Source organism: Epinephelus moara, chromosome 24 (genome assembly GCF_006386435.1).
Source record: "Epinephelus moara isolate mb chromosome 24, YSFRI_EMoa_1.0, whole genome shotgun sequence".
NCBI lineage: Eukaryota > Metazoa > Chordata > Actinopteri > Perciformes > Serranidae > Epinephelus > Epinephelus moara.
This window is the reverse complement of record NC_065529.1, coordinates 30,481,279-30,505,935: the sequence shown is the minus strand read 5'-3', so window position 1 is coordinate 30,505,935 and position 24,657 is coordinate 30,481,279. Positions and strand designations below refer to the sequence as shown.

The following is a 24,657-nucleotide window of genomic DNA, read 5'->3' as shown; positions in this document are numbered from 1 at the left end:
AACTAGTAGTCATGTTTTGGACACAAAAATAAGAAAATATCATATAAAACACCTAAAAATACATTCAAATAAATAGTAATACTGCAACTGCCTCCAGAGGAACATCAGATGTCAAAGAGAGGTCGATGTTGAAAAAAGATCAGGCACTTCAGATACATTGTGCTATCACCAGATTTAAGTGCATCAATTCCACTTTCACCACACGCCTACCAACTCGACTCATTCGGCACATTTCCCCCCTGAAAAAACCATCATCACTATGAGAAACATGGAATTTGACACCTTGGGAAACAGTGACTGAGGGGAAACAGAGAGCAAAATGTAAACAAGGTCATTTCCAGCGAGCCCTCCGATGTTTAAAAAAAGATTAAAAGTTATAAACAAATATAACTTTGCAATTTCCACAGTGTTTCTTATAAAATTTCACCTTGTGTCATCCATATTTTACAGCAAATAAAGAGAAAAAAAAGACACTCCTCACTCCTTACAATTCCTGTCTAATGTGTGCCGGTATTTAGACATATAAAATGCAGCCATGTCAGTATTTTGGTTTTTCAAAAGAGGAGCACAGAGATAATCAGTAAGATGGCACACTGCAGTGCTGACGCCACGATTTGACATGCCGTCCCTCTTTGGTGCAGAGGGTCTTTCTGATCGCAGCCCACGCCCTGATAGCCGCTGTAGCACTGGCATTGAAAGCTGGTGTGAAAATTGGTCTTCTCTTCATCGCCGAGGTCACCGATGACCCTCGCCTTGCCGCCCAGTGTGATGATAGAGTGATGGAGGGGGTTCAGATGCAAGTAAACATCACTGTCTGGGTTTCTGCGCAGACAACGGCCGTGAGAACCACACAAGGTCTGGCTGCATAGCTCTGCTGCCGTGGAAACGTTGAGGAGGTATTGACTCAGCGGACCCCGCAGATATGTGTCCAGGTCAGAGCAGCTGTCCTGGGGAGGAAGAAGAAGAAAAAAAAACACACAGTCATCACTCATTTGGGTCAAGATTCACAATAAGGCGAGTCTGCACTGCCGGCCTTTAACACCAAACCTGACAATGTTTTTTTTAACTACATTAATCACGGGGGTTGGGTTCAGGGTCGTAACTTTAACAGTTTCCTGTGTTACATTCAGTGGAAGATGAAGCATTCAGATTCTTTTCTAAGGTGAAAGTAGTACCAGTATACTCTGTCACAGCATTCAAATGTTTTACTAAAAGTATCAGCAGCAAAAAGTAACAAAAGAAAAAGCAGTCACTGTCTAAATGGTGAAATTAGCATTGTATTCTTGTCAGTAATTGATGAATGTGTATTTAAATTACATGGTACTTGATGTCATCCAGTGTAAAATGTGCCAATTGATCCAAAATAAACACCAACAACGGAAGAATACGATGCATTTTCATATTGAAAGGGTGCAGTATATATTCTATTTATCACTCCCTAAAAACACAAGATGGATAGAAACGGTCTATATTAATAAAGAATAAAGAGATGTATCGGCTGTGACTCGGGAGGGAGAGCAGGTGTGCCATCGGCCTGTGGGTGCGTGTGAATGTTGAGGTGAGCAGGTGGCATCTTGTGTGGTAGCCTTGGTCACCAGTGCGTGAATGCGTGGGTGAATCTGTGAATGTGACTCAAAGCACTCTGAGTGGTTGGAAGACTAGAAAGGTGCTATACAAATGTGAGTCAGTTTATCAGTTACCATGTATCTCCAATAAATGCTTGTCTGCTCATTTTTAACAAGTGTGTGGTCATTTACTGTTCCTACTTTTTATATTAAAGTCCAGCTACATAAGACATAGGCTATGTTCGTTCGGGCAAATGCTAATCATCCAAAACCTTTATCTCTCAGAGTTAATGCACTGACAATACTGTTCTGCAAAATCTGTTCCTTCACAACTGGGAACAAATATGACTTGTTATTAGATAACCTCGCAGCCTACATGTGACTGAACCAAATAAACCAACACATAACCACCAGAATAACTGTTGGCACTGTAACTTTCCCCAAACCATGGATATGTGACATTTGTACATTTCCTATGTAGCAGATGTGCTGAAACTTTACCTTTCTTTACGTTTTAAGTCTAAATTTTATCTTAGGTCTTTAGATTTAGGCACAAAAAAAACTAAACAGAAAATTTTGGCTTAAGTGTTGTTAAAAAATATCTGCTTCTGTTGGGTTCAACAGCTTGCCAATTGTCTTGCCTTGGTGTCACACCATCCACCATGCCCTCCTCCCCTTGATGAGTAACTCAGCTAATATACATGCAATCTGACCTACATTACTTGAAATGTTGAAATGATATCATATCTGTGGCAGAAACACACAATGCCAACATTTTATTCTGGTGACTGGACTGCCCAACAGAAATCTCCTGTGTATCTGAGGACATCCATGTGACTCAAGCCACTTACTTTGATCTGGAGCACTGAGGGATATTTGTTAGTTATCAAATGACTGTGCACGTGACTGAAGAGAGCAGCAGGGTCAGAACTTACCAGATGATAACATCCATGGCAAAATTTTTATGCTAAGTAAGTGGTGTCTGAGTGATTAATGTGTTTGTATCATAATTAGAGAGTGCATGCTTACTTTTTTGCCTGCATAAGCTGCATCTCCCCACATGATGATTCCAGCTGCTCCCAAAGCCACGCTCTCCCCGATGGTGGAGACGAGGTCAGTCTGTAAAAGATGATATAGCACTTTAAACCGCCATCACATTTAACCTTTTACATTTCTAAGACTACAGGCCAAGCACAGGAAAAAATACAGTATTGAGTATCACTACAACAGGGTCAAAATGTTAGCGGGGCATAAGCTACTGTATGTAAAGCGCAGCACCAGCTCTTATCTGTCCTTTCTCCCATAAGGAAATAGTCTATAGGGTGTAAGCGAGATTTTCAACTTGACCAACACCCATCCTGCCCATTCCAGATAAATGAGAGGTACTGGGGTGTCAGTCAGCTACCAGAACAGGAAAGGACTGTGGCTGCCGATAAGGAAAAGCAGAGCTATAGCTCCATGCAGCATGCACTGATCAGAGAGGGAGCTGAATGTTAGAGCTACACTGTGACTGAGAGGGGAACAAAAAAGTCCATATCCTCTGCTTCCTAAACGTGTATTATCATACATGACTGACACTGCACAGCAACACATTAGTCTTTTAAAATTCACCAGAATGGTAAAGAAAACATTGCTGTGATTTCACCTCTGTCAGCTGTTCCAGGGAGTTGATGTAGGTGGGCCGGGTGTACACAAAGACAGGACGTGCCAACCCATCGCCTGATGATGCCAAACGCATCCCCTCCTTTACTCGGTTCCTGACAAACTGACGTCCTGAGTTTGAGGAACGTAGCACAGTGGCCAAGTAGATAGAAGGGAAGAGGGCCGTGCTCTCAGTCCACAACCATTTCAGCCGCTCGTTGCGGGCCACCTCCACGTCAGGACAGCGGCCTGTGTAGTTCTCCAGAGTGCGTCTGTAGTCGTGATTGTAGCAGTCGGGGAACAGGTAGAAACCCCACAGCTGGTTGGGCCTCAGGTTCTTGGCATACCGCAGCGTCTCCAACATAAACTTCCTGGCAGATATCTCAAACTCCTGCTGGGCTACTTTTGCCACCTGTTCCGGAGGCCATATCGGGTTCTTCTGACGCACCAACTCACGAGAATGTTTGCGGTAAACATCTTTGTTTTCCCAATTACGTATCCACAGCGGGCGCCACTCCTCCCAGTCAATAACTGCCAGACCCGTGGCGTCTGGTTCCCGTATATACTTCTGCACTCCCTCCGGCATCTTATCCAGGTGGTGCGTGAGACTAGCCACCTGCGGCAGCCCCCCGTTTACCGCCGTTTCATCTGGCTTAAAGAAGGGGTACAAGCCCAGGCGCTCCTTGTAGAAGATGGTGAGGTTCTGCCTAACAAAGCCTTCATTGGGTGAGGCCACGATCTGGAAGAGGTCCAGCTGAAAGTGAATACCATGTCTTGGGGCACAGTCCTCGGTCGGGGCATTCCAAGCGAGAAGTAGAGGCTTTTGTGAGTACAGTGGCCATCTCGTGGGTTTCAGCTCCAAAGCGGAGAGGCGGTTCCACAGAAGCACAATCAGCAGCAGTACTTTCCAGTCAGGCAGAGTCCAGTACAACATGTCTTCAGATGGGAATTGACAGATAGGACTGCCGCTCTCTGCTCTACAAGTCACAGAGGAGATGAAAATTTAGCTTATTGTGTGTACTTTTCAAGTAAGTGGCAGTCCCCAGTACATTCATTCATTAAGTTCGTTATATAAAAGGCTGTTTAAAGGGGGAACTACTAACATTGTTAAAATGCATACATGTTATTTCTATGGTCTAGGACAGTCTGAAAAATAAAAGTTAACATAAACAACTCTCTCCCAAATCCAAAGGGTGCTAAAACTCAAATTTGTGATGCCACAGGGTAAAGTCTGGAGCTACTCCATAAACCATGAATAAGGAAAAATGTTACAGAAGACACTGAGAGCACACAGGGGAATGCTCTGAGCACATTACAGTTACGGAGGGATGTAAAATCGACAAACTTGTTGATTTCTGTTGTCATTTTAAGCCTAACTCTAATGTTTAAAGATAGACCTACCCAGTTAATTTACAGGCCCAAATATTGCATTACTTCCACAGTAAAAATGTAAAAGTACAGGCCATTGTTGTACTGTATGAACAACTAGATGCTGTAATTCCACAATTACATACTGTAATATCACAGGAATTCCATGGTCATTGCAGCAGTGAAGTTACAGTATACAATTGCAAGTTTACAACAAATTACTGTAATATCACAGCTGTGAAGTTACAATAAGTTACTGTGAAGATATTTAGCAGTAAATTACTGTGAAGCTTACTGTGAAAGTCATGCAATATTTGGCCAGTAATTTACTGTGATTTTACGCCAAATATTTTTTACATGTGACGTTTCTGCTGTGCTTATTTTATGTACTTTGTTATCATCTTTATTTAACCAAACTGACCGACACGAAAGCTAAGCAATGTACTGCTGTGGACGGGCCTGCAGCAATTACATTTTCGCCACCTGAATATAAAATCATTATCAGAGTAAGTGTATGCTATATTTGCATATTTGCTCCGCTGTACCTTTCACACTAAGCAAACGAAGCCACAGTAGACCAGTAACTCCAGTGCTCTGCCAAGTAAAATTACAGTTTTTGTCAATTTCCTGTCTGAAAAGGCTGTGTGATGGCGGGATAAAGCGGTGAAAATGTTCTAAATATAGTGTAAGCTTCAACTGATAGTGTTTTTGTTGGTGAGCCTTTTTTTAGCTGCCTAAAAACTAACTAATTAAGGCAGCTTTTGCTCAGCGCTGTTTGATTTTAGGTACAAAACACAAGGATTTTCTAGCTACCTGTAGGTCATTGTAAATAAACATTTTGATTTGGTTGATATGGGTATAATTTCTGTTTCAGAAGTAAGAACTCAACAGAATAAAGCCAATTTAGGGATAAAAAACAAAACAACAAACTGTGGGTCCACAATTCATTGTCTGTGGAGCAGCTCCAGACTTTATACCCTTTTACATCACAAGTTTAAGACTTATTTCTCTGGTTTCTGGCTTTGAAATAGAGTAGCTCATGTTCACAAATATTGATCTAACTTTCCTCGACCATGAAAATAACACATTGCACTTCTTAAAGTCTTTAAATAATCTAACAACTGTTGAAATTCAGAGCCCAGATTTTGTTTCAGAGGCAATCAAAGCTACAAAGACGCAGAGGGTGTGTGTATAATGACATCCTCTGGTTATTTGTTTATTTATTTAAAGCATCTTAATTATGTGCACAGAGCACCCCAAGTCTTTTTGCTATGTGTCCTCTAACTGACAGAAAGTCACTGTGACCCTCAACATCTCACAGGGGAAATCTGAATTTGTTTTCTTTCCTAATATATGACAAATTTAAGTGTACTGATTCAAAGTTATAAGTAATGCTTTTAATTTCTGAGCCTGAAAATAGGCTACAGTGGCATTTAACTGTTGTGCTAGATTGTATTATCAATGCTACATTGAAGACGAACAAAAATCTAGCTAGTTTTCGTCTTTATTAACGTTAGAAGTACAAAAAACGCATCTTCGCATAGTTAACGTTAAATGTAGAGATTCATAAAGCCCTCACATCCCTTTATGTTACAGTTAACATTAACTGACTTCAATTAAATTACAGTTTTTGATTTTTTAGCACTGAATCAAGTCAACAGCAAAGTCTAACTGCAGTTGGACAAACTTACCTTTACTGGCAGACTTCGGAAGCATTCCCAAAAACCAGAAGCCTGCTACTTCAAGCCGCGTTTCTTTTAGTGAGTGTCGCTTCAAAACAAATTGAGAAATATCAAAATGAACATTGCTTTGGCGTAATTAAATGACGACGGGGGGAATTTACGAGGATATACGCTGATGGTAAGTATCTTCCAACTGTCGGTCGGTAAAGTGAAGCGAAGTGAAGTTGCCCCCTGCGATGTTGTCAGTTGCTACTGCCCCGCGAGCCAACCACTTTCAGGATGTTCCATTCATGCTGGGAAAAAGGGGGGAGCAGCGAAACAAACCGGACATCCTAACAACTCCGTCAGCGTGTCTAATGTGTTACAGTGACGTGCTTCGTCACCTCGAATCTGCTGAACTTTAGGTACAAGTCGAGTGAACTAAAGCTTTGATTTAATGGTGTTTTTAAATATATTTCCCGTTTCCGTGAATGAATCAGTCCAAGAAAGTTTTCAACCACCGCCGTGAAACAGATACACTGTAAGCAGCAATGTCAAGACTCATAGAAGGTCACAGCGGGCCAGTATGCCACATCCCTAAAAATAAGATCATGCCCACAAATGACCACTGTGTTCCCGTGACCTTTAGGCTACATTACAATCAGATATAGCTTACCAATACTATGGCTTTTAGAAATTATGAGAAGACTTCGTTCAAGTTGGAAAATCTGACCTGTATTTTAGTCCTTAAAACACCTGAAGTTGCTTAAATCAGTCCACTTCAAACCAGTAAGAAGAGCAGAGACAAAACCACACTTCTTTCATATGAATTAACCATGAGCAGATTATGAGACAATGGGCCACTGGGCACAGACAAGTAACCACCTCTCTTACAATGGACTGGAAACACACATTCATTTGTTTCTCTTCAGTCATGTTGTGTCCCTTTTTGACCATTTTGCCCCTTTTTGTAGTTACTTTTTGTCTCGTTGAAGTAATTTTGTGTCTCGTCATAGTCATTTTGTGTCTCTTTTTGATTTTGCCCCTTTTCGTAGTGACTTTTTGTCTCTTTGCGATTGTTTTGTGTCTCTTTGTAATCATTTTGTGTCTTTTCGGTTATGTTGTGTCCCTTTTTGATTATTTTGCCCCTTTTTGTAGTTACTTTTTGTCTCTTTGTAGTCATTTTGTATCTCTTCATAGTCATGTTGTGTCCCTTTTTGACTATTTTGCCTCATTCTGTAGTTACTTTTTGTCTCTTTGAAATCATTTTGAGTCTCTTTATAGTCATTTTGTGTCTCTTCAGTCATGTTGTGTCTCTTTTTGCCCAGCTTGCCCCATTTTGTAGTTACTTTTTGTCTATGTGAAATCATTTTGTATCTCTTCAGTCATGTTTTGTCCCTTTTTGGTTATTTTGCCCCTTTTTATACTTAAATTTTGTCTCTTTAAGATCGTCATGTGTCTCTTTGTGTTTGTTTAGCCCCTTTCGTAGTTATTTTGTGTCTTGTTGCAGTTCCTTAGCATCTCTCTGATGTCTGTTTGTGTCTCTTCCTGGTAAGTACAGTTTATTTTGAGTGGCATTTTTCAGTTGAAGGCCAGGGAGGCCCTCTGACACTTTGGGCCCCTTGGCCTGTGCCCTGTAGGCCCGTTGAGTAATCCATCCATGGAAATAGCCAATACTGTTCTAACTTTGGAAGAAAGTGTGTTCATGTAGGATCCCATTTTTTTTATGAGGAATTTTTTTTTTTTAAGAATCTGGTCCTAAAACTCCTGAAGCACAATTCCAAAACAGTTGTTTAGTTTAAGGAACCACAGGCAGGATAAGTTTATTTACTCGAGTCTGCTTAACGTCAGTGAACGGACTCTTCCTGTACTGGCTTTGTGATTCACTTTTTGTTCATTTTACAATAAAAACATAAAGCTAGAAAATTATGATGCAGCTTTATAATGTATGAAACAGTTGCAGTACGAGCGCCACCAAGGCGGTACGAGCATCTCTCCTTGGCAGGTCAAAACCACAGAGAAACAGCTGCACAATGGCCAACAGTACAGAATTAACACAATACAAAGTTTTGCAAAGAAGATGGCACAAGACACGCAACACAGAGTTTACTCAAGGGAAAGTACAGAAGTATTATCAGCCAAATGAAACCTACTGAAAGTATCAAAAGTAAAAGTACTCACTATGCAGCTGAAACTGTTGATGGATTAAGATGTAAACAGCATTTTAATGTTGTAGCTAACAGGTTAATCTACATTTTTAGTACTTTATATACTGTTTGGTTGTTTGATCTACAAAAATGCATCATTTTTTATAAGTGGTTTAATTTGGGATATTAAATTCTGCAAAATAATGTTCATAATTTTCAGATAACTGTAGTGGGGAAGAGTGCCTTTGAGACAGTAATATCTAATGTAGCATAAGAGGGTAGTGACTGCAGTACAAGCACCACAAAATGGCACTTGAGTTAATACAGTCTACAGCATTAACTCGTGCTTACACATATTATTGCATCAGTCACTTGAAGGTGTAGATAATTATTCATAATGACTCCTTTTCTGATCATTCAGAAGCAAAATCCTGAATACTGCTTTTGTTACTTCACATGCAGCTCCTTTACTCTTTCATGTTGCTACTTGACTGAAGTGATTTTAATGTTTTTTTCCACTAATGCACCAAGCACACTTCTGACAGTGGGCAGAAGGCATCTGGCATGCAGATGTCACTGCTGCCCGAGGCATGTGATGACAGCCACTGGCAATGGCTCAGTGAAGTAACCAAGTACCACATGCCGCGATGTTGCCAAGTGCAGCAGATAGTACAGCGCAGAGCCGGGCTTACACATGAGGGACGGTGGCCAAGGGGGGAGAGGGTAGAGGCCACGCACTGACACATAATTAACCACATTTAACCACCTGTTTTTATGCTCTGTGTAAATTAGAGGGAGAAATCTGAGTGTGAACAGCTGTCAAAAGTGTCTCTGACAATGGCGTTTTGAGGAATGGTGTTTTCTCTGACTTATTCCTCGCACATCCATGTGAGCTGAAAGGTCCCCGAGCACATGATTGTGGGCTGAGGTGACGGCCTGGAAGTGAGATGTTTTCCTGTGTCAGGCTCTGTTCCGCTGTTTGTTTTTCCCGAGCTTTGCTGACTCGCCTCACCATGTCATCAGTTTCTCTCTGTGCGTGTTTGGGTAAAATCTGGAGCATGAGCTCCAGTGTGAATGAAAAGGGGGAGGGAGGGAAAGGAACAAAGTAATGGCTCGGCTTCCCTCTAGTCTCAGCTTGCCTTTGACCTCTGCCTCCTGAACGTTACATCAGCACAAGTCAGGGACTGTCAGGAAGTGAAAACAATGGTAGGGAAACTGGAAACACACCCTGCCATCTTCGCTTTGCGTCCCAAACGCTCAATGCATTGCAATGCATTTGGGTAATCGTGTGAATTGGTAAACCGGGATGGAAGGAATTTTATTGAAACAATTGGGTTTGATGTTAATAAAAGTTTACTACCTCATTTTTCCTTATTCTACTTACCAAAACAAACACACAACATCTTGTTTGTATGTGATTAAATGACAATCTGGCAGAAAAGTACCTACATGTGCTATAAAGCCCAAAATACATACTAGTATACACATTTAACTGCTGCTGCTGTTTGCGCCTAAACCTACTTTCATGTGGCTTTATGTATTGAGTAGATACACAGGATGTTACCATCAATTTCCCTAGAGCATTATTCCTTTTCTTTCAGATCCCCTGTCAGTCACATGGACTGTGTATGATCACACTATGCCGCAGTAACATAATCCAACTGTGAACGGAGATAAAACAGGCACCATTAAGCACTGCTGATTTACTTTTAACAGCTACAGGATGTTAAGTGATCCCTGAGAAACTATATATCTCTTTTATTGTTTGTAATTCAAAGCACGTTTCAGTTTTTCATAATGACTATCTCTCGCAACCAGAGCCACATGGACAACTTATCCCGTTTAGAGAAACACGTTGTACACACCACAGAACACATTGTATAGATCAACAGTGTCCTATTCATGAAGTTCATACATTTTTTATGGCTCAACAAGAATGGGCTCATCCTTATTATAAAGGGTGGACTTTCAGTCAAACATCAAAGACCACTGGAGAGGAAGCACATCAAAGTGACTGACCTCTGGCCCAAAAAACACACCCAACCACATTCCATACAATTACAGACACAGGAGAATGCATGCAGAGGAAGCCCTACCCATTTATTGTGGGATTTGTCAACTATGCACACTGAATTATGTTTACATTGCCATTAAAGTTTGATAATGTGCCAGCTGGCAGCAGCAGCCTCGACGGGTCACGATTTGCGTCTTTGAGCGTTTCCCTCAAACAACATTTAATTACACATTCAGCCTTTTTTGGGAAGTCTAACTGCACAGGATTATCATTAGAGGTAGGAGTAAACATACATGACACAACAAACATAATCACACATGAACTCGTTTAGGTTAGTGCAGGTATGGATTTCTGCTGCCATCTAGAGGCGGCATATCTTACATGTTATTGAGGTGTAAATTCATTGTATTTCCCAGTGATGACTGCAGATTATCTCTGTCTTTGCATAATAAATAGGCAAATATAAATACAGATCAGGCTCTGGTTGCACACAGCAGCCTTGCAGCTCAGCAAGGCCAACCGAAATTCAAGGCGGCAATGAAGAAAAGCTAAAAATAAAACCGGAGATATCAGAGTTATACTTACTGTACAGCTGTCATGGAAGTGCAGCAAGTGCTGACTACCGTTTTTTAAAAGTGACCTCTTGGATGAATTGAATGATTGAATGCTATCTCAACTTCTCACTTCAAGTTAAATTTCCCCATCAGAAAATTCTGAGCATCAAAAACAGACTTTCTAGCATTCTGGTGATGTTTTATGCACCATTTTGTGCTTTTTCTGCATCAATTTATGGTGTGAATGTCTGTTACTGTGTGGAAATAAAAGTCCTTTGCTACTTTCATGTTTAAATTCGATATTGTCCCCTGGGAACCCCACCCAGCCCTCCACCCCTTTTCTGAACCAACTGTAGTTTCAGGCTGGTATTTAAAGGAACAGTTCAGCATTTTGACAAATACACTCAAATACACTACAAGACTGTCAACAGAGGGAAACAGCTTGTGGTAATAAAATCCTCACACTGGCACCTCTAAACCTCATTCAATAACATGTTATATCTTGTTAAATAAATCAATTTTCCCATCCAACTCTCAGCAAAAAAGCAAGTTTGCTCATTTCCTAAGATGTTGAAATACTAACCCAATCATGAGAATAAATGTTGGCATTGTGTGTTTCTGCAAACCACAAATACATTAAATTTTTTGCATTATTAAGTTTCAACATTGCTGTTGTTCACATGTGGTTAGGTTTAAGCACAGAACCACTTATAGTTATAGTTAAGAAAAGATCATGTTTTGGCTTGGTCATAACCAATTGCACAATTCTAGCTATTTTGCACGTTTTCTACAACCTCTGCCTCTCTTTTTTTTACTCCTGCAATATTTTTATTTTATTCCTGTATATTTCTGTTGTATATTTTACATTTTAGTAGTGCTTATTTTTGTATATATTTTATATGTTTATATTCTAATGTCCACATACTGTTTGATTACTTGCTATCTATCTATTGTAAAACAACCTCTTTTTGTGGCACTATCCCGGCAGGAAGTGCAGCAATGTCCAGTAAAAAAACAACCACTTGTCAAAGCTGCGAGGGTCATAAGGACAGAGGGATGTCGTATGCTGTAAAGCCCTGTGAGGCAAATTGTGATTTGTGATATTGGGCTTTATAAATAAAATTGATTGATTGATTGAAAGCACTACCCCGGCACAAAACGCAGCGATGTCTTGATGAAAAACTGTTTTACTGATGGAAAAACAGTGACATGTTGCTTAAAAAACACCCCCATTTATTAACTTAAAAGCTGCTGGAAAAACAGTGACGGGTTGCTAAAAACATCCAGGTTTGGTAACTTAAAGCCGCTGGAAAAACAGTGATGGGTTGATAAAAACATCCCCATTTAGTAACTTAAAAGCTGCTGGAAGAACAGTGACAGGTTGATAAAAACACCTCCATTTAATAACTTAAAAGCTGCTGGGTTAACCGTGATGGGTCACTAAAAAACACCTATGTTTGATAACTAAAATGTTGCTGGAAAAACAGTGACAGGTTGATAAAAACACTTCCATTCAGTAGCTTAAAAGCTGCTGGAAGAACAGTGAACGGTTGCTTAAAATCACCCATGTTTGGTAACTATAAAGCTGCTAGAAAAATAGTGATAGGTTGATAAAAACAATCTCATTTATTAACTTAAAAGCTGCTGGATGAACAATGACAGGTTGCTTAAAAACACCTATGTTTGGTAACTAAAATGTTGCTGGAAAAACAGCCATGGGTTGATAAAAACATCCCAGTTTAGTAACTAAAAAGCTGATGGAAAAACAGTGACAGGTTGATAGAAAACATGTATGTCTGGTGACTAAAAAACCGCTGGAAAAACAGTGACAGGTTGATAAAAACACCTCCATTTAGTAACTAAAAAGCTGCTGAAAAATAGTGATGAGTTGCTAAAAACACCCATATTTGGGGACTAAAAAGCCGTTAGAAAAACAGTGACAGGTCACTAAAAACACCCAAGTGACCTTCTTAAAAAGCTGCTTATAAAACCACAGGGGGTCACTAAGACACAACCAGCAGGTGTCTCGCGTAGGTGACATGCCATCCACCATCCCTTCACCTGTCAATAACAAAGTCAGCCCATATAGGTAGTCAATGTAGACACGCTGATATGATACATATGAAATGTACAACAGCAACAAATTTGTGGTTTGCGAAAATGTACAATGCCAACATTTTCTTCTGCTGACTGGGCTGGAAATATTCCTTTAAATGTGAACCTGTTCATCAGTTTACATCCAAAGTAACATGTGTATGGGACCAAGAAGACAAACGTTAACTCAGTGGTAACAGGAGGCCAGAACCAACATAGTAAAACATACAAAATCTCTTGACTCAGGATATTCAGCTCAGTAAACCATTTATTCAAGTATTTCCAACTAAGAAATCTGATAGTATTTACAGTACATTATGTTCACTAGTGCAGGTCTGAGCTCCGATAACTGAGACAGACTCAGACATGACAATACAGAACATGACCATATATACAATAAATTTCACAATCCTTCATTATTCTACCCTGTCACTACATCTTCAGTCCCCCTCTCACAGACACTCACTCAGACAAACCTAAGTGCACACATGTACACACACACAAAGACACATACAGTTTCACTCTACGTCTCACAGAAGGCATAAACTGTTAAAGCCTTTTCACATCAAGGATGTTTTTCCCTGCAAAAAAACTCACAAGAGAAATACAGCTTCATTCGATGTATTCTCTACGACTGCTTACATATCAGCTGGGTAGTGGACACACAACCTGTACCAACACTACTTTTGTGAATATCAAAATATGGATTTGTGTGAACAGCGCATCCTCTGACCATAGTTGAATTCAAATGTATAACATTTCATTCAATGAATCAGTGTAATATGACAGCTTTAATTTTCCTTTTTCTCTCCAGACCACAGCTCCAGTCTTGACTGTAATGCATGGACACTGGGACAAGACTTTGCTCCGGGAAGAGTACCTGTGGCTGTACTTCATAGTAGATCAGTCCTGTGCAACTTTTCACACCTCACAGAGGACGACGGGAAAATCTACATGTATACAGGGGTGGTCAAGCTTCACAATACCCTGAAAAATAAATATATATATATATTCAAATTAACAAATCGTTCAAACATCCTTCAATGTGATTAGCATTGGCAAAATTTGGCCCTAGCTCACCTGTGGAATCAGATTTTTCTGGATCCTCTTCAACTTGGACTTTTTTCTGCCATTTTTTGTCACCACCGTCTCTTCATAGAATTCATGGGCAAGGTCACCGTCCTCGTCATAGTACAAAGAACTGCAGATACAGAAAGTAAACATCAGACGTCAGAAGAGGAAACTTGCACCACATCAGAGTTAAGAGAATATTACATGGTTAGCTTAATCAAAACACACAAACACTCATATATTTTCTCACTTTCCCCCAGTGCAGTATCTAGCTAAATTTAAAGGGACATTTAGAAATATATGTTTTTCCTCTCACCTGTGGTGCTATTTATCAGTCTAGATTGTTTTGGTGTGAGCTGCTGAGTGTTGGAGATATCAGCCGTAGAGATGTCTGCCTGGCTGCCACTCTGCTTGTGGTGCTCAAAGCACCAAAAATACAGCTATGTCTCTTTCCAGAAATCATGACCCAGTTACTCAAGACAATCCACAGACCTTGTTAGGAGCAGTTTCATGTAGAAACTTTTTTTTCTATCAAATTAAACCCGATAACTTAGCACCGTGCAGAGGGAAATGTGCATCTATTCATGGACAAGAGACTCCAGCTTGTGACAGCATGAAATGTGAGCATTTATAGTGTTGTCCTTGGCTGAGCTGTAACGTTGTGAGTGCGACGATGCTAGGAATGCTTCCTTCCGCACTGTGACACAGTTGGCGGGTGTATAAAGTAAATAGTTCCTGCGTGAAACTACTCACAACAAGGTCTGTGGATTATCTCATTACCGAGGTCATGAATTCGGGAAAGAGACACTGATGTTGAGTCTCTCAAATGTATTTTCTTTGGCCCTTTGAGCACCACATGCTGAGTGTCGTCTGATTCTACTATATTCAAGAGAAAGCAGACATTTCTACGGTTGATATCTCCAGCAATTGGCAACTCACATCAAAACAATCTAGATTGAAAAACAGAGCTACAGATAAGAGGAAGTATGTGTATTTTTGATTTTAGGGTGAACTGCCCCTCTAATGTGTAGAGATTGCCACCATCACCTCACACCAGTGACTCTTAACTTTTTACTATGCAGTTTAAACATAACTACTTTTTATGAAGAGAGTCAATGATAAATCAAGTTATTAAATGTAGCTGATCTACCTCTGAACCCCAGTATAACCCACATACCTCAAAGCAGACATTTTTTATTGGGGCCATTTTCATTTAGGGCGTCCTGGTGAGCTAGTGGTAAGGCCACTGACCATGAAATTGCAGCTAACCCAGTTCCATCCACCCAGAGACCTTTACTGTGTGTCATTACCATCTCGCTCTCCCCTCGTTTTTCATATTTCTACTTTCAGCTATATACTAGAAGCGTAAAATGCCTTTATAATATAGCCGTTCGCCTACATTATAATTCCCAGATATTTTTATCTCCTCCACAAGGAACACATATGAAAATGTGTTGTGATTTGGGTGACCTTAACCTTTACCATTTTGCAGTCATGTATTATTTACCTCCTCCTGGTAAAAACAAATGGTGTGGCATTTCTGGAACCTTTGAGACGGGCCAGAGACTGCTCGTTCCCATCACTGCCTGTATCCCCTCCAGCTCCACTGCCTGAGAAAGGCCAGACACCTTTGGCTTTGGATCCACTTCCTCCCATTCTCAGAGATAAGACATAGTTATTCTCCACTTAAAGCTTTCAATCTGGTTGGTGGCCAGATGCTCTCAGTTCCTTACCAAGGCCAGGATCTGGGAAGTAGAAGTGCACACAGAAAAAAACACAGCGCCAATCAGATTTGACTTTCTCTGCCTGGTGGTGTTCAGTTGGGTGTGTGACTAACTCTGCTCCCTTCTGTAGAGCACCATTGGTTTAGTAGGTGACTGTTAACTACTTTGTTGATGAATGGCTGTACTACACTAGCACTAATGCACAGTTGACGCCAATGTAAATGTGATGAATGATAATTTTACCTTGTATTTGATTCAGAGGCGCATTTAAATCACAGGTGCTGACACAGTAACCGTTGGCAAGCTTCATGAAAGGACGATAAACATTTCAGCTCTCTGAACCTGACAGTGTCAACGCTGACGTTTTATTCAAACGTTATGCTAGCTTACACGAAGCTAACACACTGGGCCAGACAACTACCGAACCTTGAACGGAAGTAATGATTCATAACGTTTATTACATTACCGTTTAAACGCGCAAACACAACCGTAGTTTTACACCTAGCGCATAGTCACAAAAGCACTCTTGGTAGCAGGCTAATGTGGCTAATAATAGCTGGCTAACTGTAGCTAACGATACCTGCATATTTAGGTGAGTTAGCCTGTTAGCTTCTGCCACTGACGCAGGTTAGCAACAACGGCTAAACGATAACTAGCTAAATAAACAAGGCAGCGATCTCTGCTAAACAAACGCGGTGTTATCTCTGCCATACACAGTTAAGACACGGTCCTCTCAAACGTGTTTCCGGGCAACATCCTACCTTGTCATACGGTGTTAAATCGCCATGTCCTTTCATAACTTTAACCACCGGCTACCGTTAGCTAGCGTTAGCTGTTTTGGTCCGTGTGCTGAGGCGATCAGCTGATCTGACAGACAGGCGGCACCTCCACAGTTAAAGCATGTAAAGATAGATCATGTTTATCTTAAGTAAAGGGTTAAAATATTAATTGTTTCAGGGGCATGTATGTAAGAAAAGCCATGTTAATTAGGGCTAATATTTATACATTAAGCCCCCATATGTAATTTTGCATTTATGTATATCTGAAAAAATACAAAAACTTATTTGAACTGGGAAATTCTTTACTGAACGCAGTGCACATTTGTCACGACAGTTTGAGTTATTGCTTCAACATGTAAATATGTGCATAGACGGATACAATGATAGTGAAAATGAGAAACATTAGACATTTTCTTTCAAGGACAGAAAAAAACAAAGATAGAAGGAATGACAAACAGCTTCCAGTGAAACACATGTATACCAATATTCATTCATGATTCCAGTCAACCAGAGTGACACTGCTCTCCGACATTCATAAAGTTGCATACAAATGTCCATACATCAGTCAAACTCACAATTTGACGGTAAAATAAAAAAACAGAGTTGCACCCATCAGGGGTGTCGAGAGGACGTGGCAGATTTTTGAGCCTGGGTCAAATGAAAATCCAAATACCTTTCAGCAACAGATGTGTATTTAACTTTCTAAAGGAATAAATGAAAATGTCAACAGGGCGGTTACTAAGTATGGGTTTCATGGTGGGTTGTTAACGTTTATCTGAACCTGGCAGTAATGCTGTGATTGGAAAAATAAAAAGGAATGTAACTTCCAGAAGTGTGATTATCAGCTCAATTGCAACATGGGGCTTTACTTAAGCACTGCATCTACAAATGCAAAATCGACTATTCTTTCATACCTAAAAACTTTGACATTTTCTTTAAAGTTAAAGTGACACAGCTGAGGTAAACAGGATAATCAAAAGGCACCCATTGGCAAAAGACATTACTGGATACGACCACTGTCTCATCCGCCAGTCGTCACTTCTCTCAACTCATTCTCTCAGGCACATCAGACTCTCCAGGTGTAAGGCACTTCGCATCTCTCGCATCACTTCACACGCACATTCGCGCCGGCTCTCTCTCTCTCATTGTCTTGCGCCCTGTCTCACTCTCTCGTTCACACAAGAGGCGTTTTGAGTTGCATTATCTGGGATTTTGGATGCAGCGATGACTGTCATCTTCAGGTGATTGTCCAGCCAAGTGGTGCATGTTCAACCCCGATTGCAGAGTCGTCTCAACCAGGGGTCGAGCCGGCCAGGGCCTCACGCATCTTGGTGCGGGCCAGAGCATACCGCTGCACTATCTGCTTGACGTGCTCCTCCTCTTCACGCTGCAGAATGCGCAGGAAGTTCTTCAGCTCAGGCATTGAGAAGGCATGCCACTGGAAGGAGAGAAAAATCACATTAGGTTATGTGCAATTAATCTATGGTTTGGATCCATTACATCAGGGATTAACTTGTTTTCTAACCATCGTTTAGAGTAGACAACTGGCTGTGTTCACATACCTGCTTACATACACCACATGTCTCGGACTGTATAGAACCTCTGTATTTGCGTGATGTCAATATGACACACACTCATGGATACTGCTGATTCTGACATTATAGCGGAAAGAGTGACAGCAGCGCCATTGAAGATTGTCAATGTTCAGCAACAATTTGGCTTGGGCAGTATCATGGTATACCAGAGTATTTAGAAATCCAAATGGTATGATTTTCGCTTCCGCAAAAAATACTGACGCTCATCTTTCTAGCAAACTCATAGGAGAGGCTATACTGAGGATGTATTGTATGTAGTGCACATCATGCACCACCAGATGTCAGTGTCTACTGGTGGAATTGTAGTTAGCGCTACACACAAATACTGTCATATACCATATACGCCACTGAAATTTCAGCGAGGTATGAAATTATGAAACCATAGACACTGCAAAAGCCTTGTGGCAATGACACATTATAGTGAAGCAGGTTATTGTGGACTTGGTCTATTACTTTGTCTTCACAACTTTCCGCCACTGTTGTCGTAGCTGATGTGCCTAGTGACCCCTGACCCTGTCAGATCAACACATTGCCCCTGCTGTACTTGCAGACGTGGAGTGTTAATTACTGAGCATGTGCACAACCAAAGCTCAAATGGAAAATAGGAAACACGAGGCAGCCATCATGGGCACACGTAGTTAAAAGTAAGTATATCTCTGGCTTCATTCTTATGTTCATGCTGCACTCACATTGACTTCTCCAGTTTCATTCTCCTTCAGAACAAAGCTGAGGACTTTCTCATTGGGCCCAGCACACAGACGCAGACGGAGGGGGTGCTCATTGTCAGACACCTTGCGAACATAAACTGAAAGAGGCAAACAAAAAGACTCAATTTAGTGTACAGCATTTGGTAAAATAAGTGAATAACACTGCAGGAGTTGAGCATGTGAGCATAAAAAAACAGGAGTAATACCTTGGTCATGACGCTCGCTGCGCTCAAACAGAGCAAACTTTCCAGGATTGTCCACCACGGTAAACTTTTTCAACAAAGCCTCGATGACCTCACGAGCAGAAGTGCGAGAGCTTATGTGCAGGTGCTTGGACGCATCCTTTGGAAGGTAGAAAGAGGTGCGGCGCTTCACTCCGCTAGCCCTCCTCCCTGCAGCATCGTGACCTCCTTTCTTTGGAGGTGGAACTGACACAGGACGCGCCAACTTGAACTGCACTTTGATGAAGCCAGTATAGGAACCATCCTTGTTCTGTTGGGAAAAGTAACAAAAGTTACCCTGAAGGAAAAATGCCTTTACATTAAAATCCATGGATTTGTAGAGCGTCATCACTACTCACCACGTTCATGAACAGATTGCTGTTGATTTGAGCGTTGTATTCCTTCACCTTCTGCTGAATATCTGCAGTTGTCAGCTCCTGCTTTCCCCAATCAATTTGTTCATCCTGGAGGGGACAGTTACAGTGTTAAACCAGCAGATGTCAGTGCTCACCTCCAAACCACATCAGAGATGGCAGAAACCCCCGCACCCCAACACACAGAATTCAGCAGCACAAGACGGCCACAGGGCGTTATTTTAATGAAAATGTCATGTTCTATTATAATAACAGCTGTTATGGGTAACTTATTTTTTTGCACCGAAGGAGAAACCTTATGAATAAAAAAAAAAATCTCTTAAAATCATGCTTCTGTTGTATGTCTCAAATAAAGTTTTTGAGGAGCTGAGAGTGTGTGTTTTTATTGCATGACGCCTGGGCTGAGCAATACATGTTGACACTAAGTTGGAAGAGGGCGTGGAGCTCTCATAAAAAAGCAACAGTGGTGTGACCCAAATTTAATTTAAACAAGTTCTTCTTCACAAAAAAATGCTTAATATTGTTAAGAAATGGATTACAAACAGACATAGTAAAAGTGATGTTAAATGACCTTGTAGTAGGACCCCTTTTCTTTCTCACAGTAAGCACCAGTTGCATCAGACTCCCAACTTCCTGACAACGTAGCAAAGGCAAAAACGATGATATCAGCGCTGCCCAATCCTGTTCGACTGCTCTGACTCCTCGCTCTAGGAGGGGTAGAGGAAGGAGGGGTTTGTGCAACTTGCAGCTGTTTGCAATGACTGCGACCAACGGTTCGGCGCTGCATTCCTCAACTTGGTATTCATGTAAAAATAGCCTCCCCTCTCCGGCTCTCACAAGCGGGAGAGACAATGCCCTCCCTTGTATTACAGACACATCCTGTGAGGTCAGCTGCCTCATCAACCGCACGATCCCAGTCATGTTTCAGTCATGGACATTTGGACGTTATCATCTGCATGACCGTTAGTTCAATTACGGCTTTTCCTGTGTGTATTGACCAATTGGTATTTCCTGTATAGAAAGAAAACCACACAGAGGAGGCAGCTCTAATTTATTTTTCATACTGTACTCTAATTCACTAAGGTGGAAGCAGGGGCTTTCCTGAGGAGCAAAATCTAAATATCAGTATTCCACATTAATGACATGAAACTTGTGCAAATGTCTCCATTATTACAGACAAGCTTTTCTGCACACATTCAAAAATGAAAAACATGAAAAGGTATCCTCTACCCTACCTCCATCTATTTTCATGACCTCAGATTGTCCAGTGCAAAACAAACCACGCAAAATTGCAAGCATTAAAAGGGGCTGGCTGGCTTATAAATCGATGTCAGGCAGAACAAGATCAATAGCAGAAATCCTCAGGCAGACTGAAAGACTGTGGAGTTAATATGCTGCTGTTAACATGTCAATAAATCAATATGAGGGCCAAGTAAGGCTTTCCCATATGGCAACAGTAGGAGGAAACACAAATACAACAACTGTGTCTCTACATGCCCACAAAAGGAGTGTCGCATCAAAAACACAGGGCTCACTGTGCCAACAACATAAATCAAAAATGACTTCTGCACAGAGACTGAAAATTGTAAATGTCACTGTGTTTTACAGTAAACAGCATCTGTTTCACAATACTTAAAGCTGATACCTGAGTGGGTGTGGGTGACAAAGGGAACAGAAAATGACCACATTCACAACAACGCGTGAATCATCTGTGATTGAGAAATGAGTATGAAAAACCTGAACAGTCAATGAATGGTGGGTGTAAAGTTGGAAACTTGAGAAGCGGGTGTGCGTCACAAAAACATGACATTTGGGCTGTTCTCAGCGTGAGCTCAGCTGTGGGTCTGTGCTTGTTGCAATAAAAAAATAAAACATGTACTGATGTGTTTCAGTGGCAAAACCAGTATCTGCCTTTTCCCAGTGGTGACATGCATTTTATTATTGGTTTCTACAAGTCAAGTGTGTTTACTCAAAACTGGAGGAACCAGAACTCCACCCTAAAGCCTGCACGTTTCCTTGGAAAGCATCCTCTCTGCTGGAGTGCTCCACAAAACACACCATGACCTTTGACCCCCCCTACAAGTATCGATTCAGTACTCAATTTGGCAAAAACAGTCAGGAAAAAAGCAGAAGTATGAAGTAACGCGACAGCAGCAATGTTGAGCCACCCATCACCCATCTTTCTAGCCTCACTTCCCCTTTTACAGTGACCAAATGACTTTTTATGCACATTTAATTTTTTTTTTTTTATCTGCCTCTCACCTTCTTTACGTTAGCATTAACGTTAGCTTTCCGGGTTTTGGGGAAGAAAGATGTCCGGGCGGTGAAGTACTGCTCGAACTCGGAGTCGGACTCCTCCTCGCTGCAGTAGCCGCTGCTGGTGGAGCTGCCCCAGGTCATCTCGAAGGAGGGAGTCTTGTCCGAGCTGCTTGCCTCGTTTGTCATGCTGACCACCGGTATAACACGTTTAACACTACCGTTAACAACCGGAACTTATGACACTAAAAGTGTTAAAATAAGTCACTTTTAGCTAACGCTAGCTTAGTTAAAAACCTCGGCTAAACAGAAGTCTGGTTCAAACGTTCGAATTAACGGGAATTAACGGCTAACTTCAACGGTTAACTAACCTCGCAGAGGACCAAATATGTCTGTGCTGCCTTGATAACAACAGTCTAACCGACAAAATACTACTGACTTTTCTTCCTCTAACTTCTCAGCCTACCGGCCACGTTTCCACTGTACTGACTCTGTGTGAAACAGGATGTGTTCAAGCCCCCGCCCTTGCTGTCTCGCTTCCTTCCCCCCGCCGAGCCGAGCCGAGGCCCCACCCAGGGGCCGTTGGGTTGAGTTTGGAAAATACACAAAACCAACGCAGCCGGTCGCGATTGGACAGCCAGGGGAAATACCAGAGGCTCTCCATCCACCCCCCCGTGTCCCTTTGCTGCTGCTGCTGCCGCCGCCCCTCCCTCTCCCACGGATGCTGCCTCTGCTCCTTCCCCGCTGAATATGTCATGTGATGACAGGTCAGTAGGGTCACGGCACTCACAGCCAGAGGCAACATGTGAGTCTCATTATGTTCAACATTTTACTGGAATAATTTTATTAGTGACACTGACTGGACTAAAGTTTGGTCCTTACCACAAAAGTTTCTTCTCACAAATAAAATCAAAGAAGTGCCATTTAAATTGATCCACAGATTTTACATTGATGTAAATTGCTCTTGTTGTGAGTTATATCCTGAAACGTGCTCCCATTTGATCCTGCAATTTTACATATGCATTGTGGAAATATATTTCTAAATTTATAGCCAACAATATTATCTCAAATTTTACTATTTAGGCTACTATATAACTCTTGTATTTGGGTGCTTTAATTATTGTAACAAAGGCCTACATTTCCCAGCATGCTGGACTGAGTAGTTTGTAGTTTAATATTTATAATAGTAATAACACACTGGATTATATATTGCCTTTCAGGATACTTAAAGACACATTACAGAGAACAACAGCAATCAAAACATAAAAAAATAAAAAAAGAAGATGAAATAAGGGCGAAGTACACTGATTTTAGAGGTTGTAGGCAGTTTTGAAAAGGTGTGTTTTGAGGGTTGTCTTGAAGGTGGAGAGTGAGGAGTCTGTGATGTCTTTAGGACTGAGCTCCAGAGAGTTGGAGCAGCAATGGAAAAGTCCCGGTCCCCTCTGTGTGGTGGTTGGTCCTGAGGGGGGGGCGGGGGGGACTAACTCACTCACTGTTTTCTGCTCCATAATGCAATGTCATTTTTTGTCACTGTCTATGGTGTGTGTGTTTAGAATATGATGGTTTATGCTAATTGTTGTCATTTAATTTGTAGTTTGCAGCATTAGTGAGTTGGCTCTCCCACTTCATGACCACAGCTGTATTTTCTCACGGTGGTTTTGAGTCTGTTGTTCATCTATTACACGTCAAGAAAGACTGACAGTGACAGTGTTCAGAACTTCTGTTTGTCATTTGTGAAGCTGAAGTTGTCACCATATTAATGTTTTTTCCTTACTGATTTAATTGTACTAAATCTCACATTCATAGCTGTAAATTTGCAAACAAGAAACCTCATTTTTTGGTATCAAAAAAGGAAATGGACTTGTCAATGATTTCTTCCTCACAAAACAAAAAAGCTAGCCTCAAAAAACGAAGCCTCTCATGTCTTTAGTTTAACTTTCATTTATGTTACATTTGTTTTGCCTTTGTTTTCCTTTTCTGTTTGGTACTGCTTTTAGTTTTGTTCTTCCAGTGCTTCATTTGTATGTGTATTGTTCATTGTCTTTCTTCTCACACCTAATCTTAAAAGTTCAAAATGAAGATCATTTAAAAAAAAATGTAAACCTTCTTATTTTATTTATAACTTAGACTGCCAAATGAAGTTACATGTTTCCTTATGTAGTTTGAAAAGCTTGAGAGTGGTGAAAATCCTGCCATCTGCAGGGGAAAGAGGGAGATACCGAGGCCCTCCTACATGCCACACAACATTTAGCCAATTAGATGAGATGGACAGAAAATTAGGGGAACTCCTGCAGTTATTACACTTCCATATCTGAGTCAAGAGGAAAATAACAACATATAATCAAAGCAGCAGAGGCAGAGATATCCAAACTTAGTTTTATGGGAATATAAAACTATACTATGGTTTTGTTATAGTTTTCGTTGTAGTTTAAAGGATAACTTAGGTATTTTTCAACCTGGGCCCTATTTCCCCATGTGTATGTGTGCGTATGATTCATAGGTGCAACTTGTTTTAAAATTGGTTCAGTATTGAGGGAGGAGGATGCAGTCGGGAGCCGCGAAACGAGCTAAAACAGTAACGGGGGCAAATGCGTCCCGTATAAGTTTGCGCATTTTTTCGCCACTGACTGGTTCAGATCGCCAGTGTTATCTCTGTAAATAGCATACTAAACGTTTCCCTTACCCTTCACTTGCTCTGGGCTGTGTGACGTCATCTCACGAGAGCTTTGCTTGTTGCCGGAAGAAAACAGAGGAGCCATGCAGAGCGCCGCTCCGAGTGGCGCTGGTTGTCCCGGAGTACAGCTGAGAGTTTTACTGCATCGATTGAAAACAATGGTTCGTGTTTGTGCTTATCTGAATTGCAAGAACAGGATGTTGCGCAACACC

General features: G+C 41.1%; 3 protein-coding genes across 6 annotated transcripts in view; all 3 read right to left on the bottom strand.

Moving 5' to 3' along the window:
* Positions 1-6,547, bottom strand: LOC126386706 (hyaluronidase-2-like). The gene is made up of 4 exons (XM_050039238.1): positions 6,266-6,547; positions 3,211-4,183; positions 2,595-2,684; positions 1-947 (listed from the first exon to the last, which is right to left on the bottom strand). Exons 2-4 carry the CDS (start codon positions 4,138-4,140, stop codon positions 555-557), a joined length of 1,413 nt encoding a protein of 470 aa, XP_049895195.1. The 5' UTR covers positions 4,141-4,183; positions 6,266-6,547; the 3' UTR covers positions 1-554.
* A 6,747-nt stretch (positions 6,548-13,294) lies between these two features.
* tusc2a (tumor suppressor 2, mitochondrial calcium regulator a) lies at positions 13,295-17,403 on the bottom strand. 2 transcript variants are annotated; one of them, XM_050039282.1, is made up of 4 exons: positions 16,083-17,403; positions 15,623-15,860; positions 14,125-14,245; positions 13,295-14,031 (listed from the first exon to the last, which is right to left on the bottom strand). In XM_050039282.1, the coding sequence occupies exons 2-4, from the start codon at positions 15,769-15,771 to the stop codon at positions 13,966-13,968; spliced, it is 336 nt and encodes a 111-aa protein (XP_049895239.1). In that variant the 5' UTR covers positions 15,772-15,860; positions 16,083-17,403; the 3' UTR covers positions 13,295-13,965. The 2 variants fall into 2 exon arrangements, with proteins under 2 accessions (XP_049895239.1, XP_049895238.1); XM_050039281.1 differs by having other exon boundaries at positions 16,601-17,403.
* A 144-nt stretch (positions 17,404-17,547) lies between these two features.
* Positions 17,548-24,657, bottom strand: part of LOC126386712 (ras association domain-containing protein 1-like) — a 14,723-nt gene continuing 7,613 nt past the window's right edge. For 2 of the 3 annotated variants that reach the window (XM_050039251.1, XM_050039253.1), the window contains 4 exons: positions 19,501-19,605; positions 19,127-19,412; positions 18,903-19,018; positions 17,548-18,056 (listed from right to left, as the gene is read on the bottom strand). In XM_050039251.1, coding sequence (XP_049895208.1) covers positions 17,910-18,056; positions 18,903-19,018; positions 19,127-19,412; positions 19,501-19,605 — 654 coding nt within the window. In that variant the 3' untranslated portion in view covers positions 17,548-17,909. Of the gene's footprint in view, positions 18,057-18,902; positions 19,019-19,126; positions 19,413-19,500; positions 19,606-21,777; positions 22,296-24,657 lie in introns of those variants that run through there. The other variant, XM_050039252.1, reaches the window with a different exon arrangement.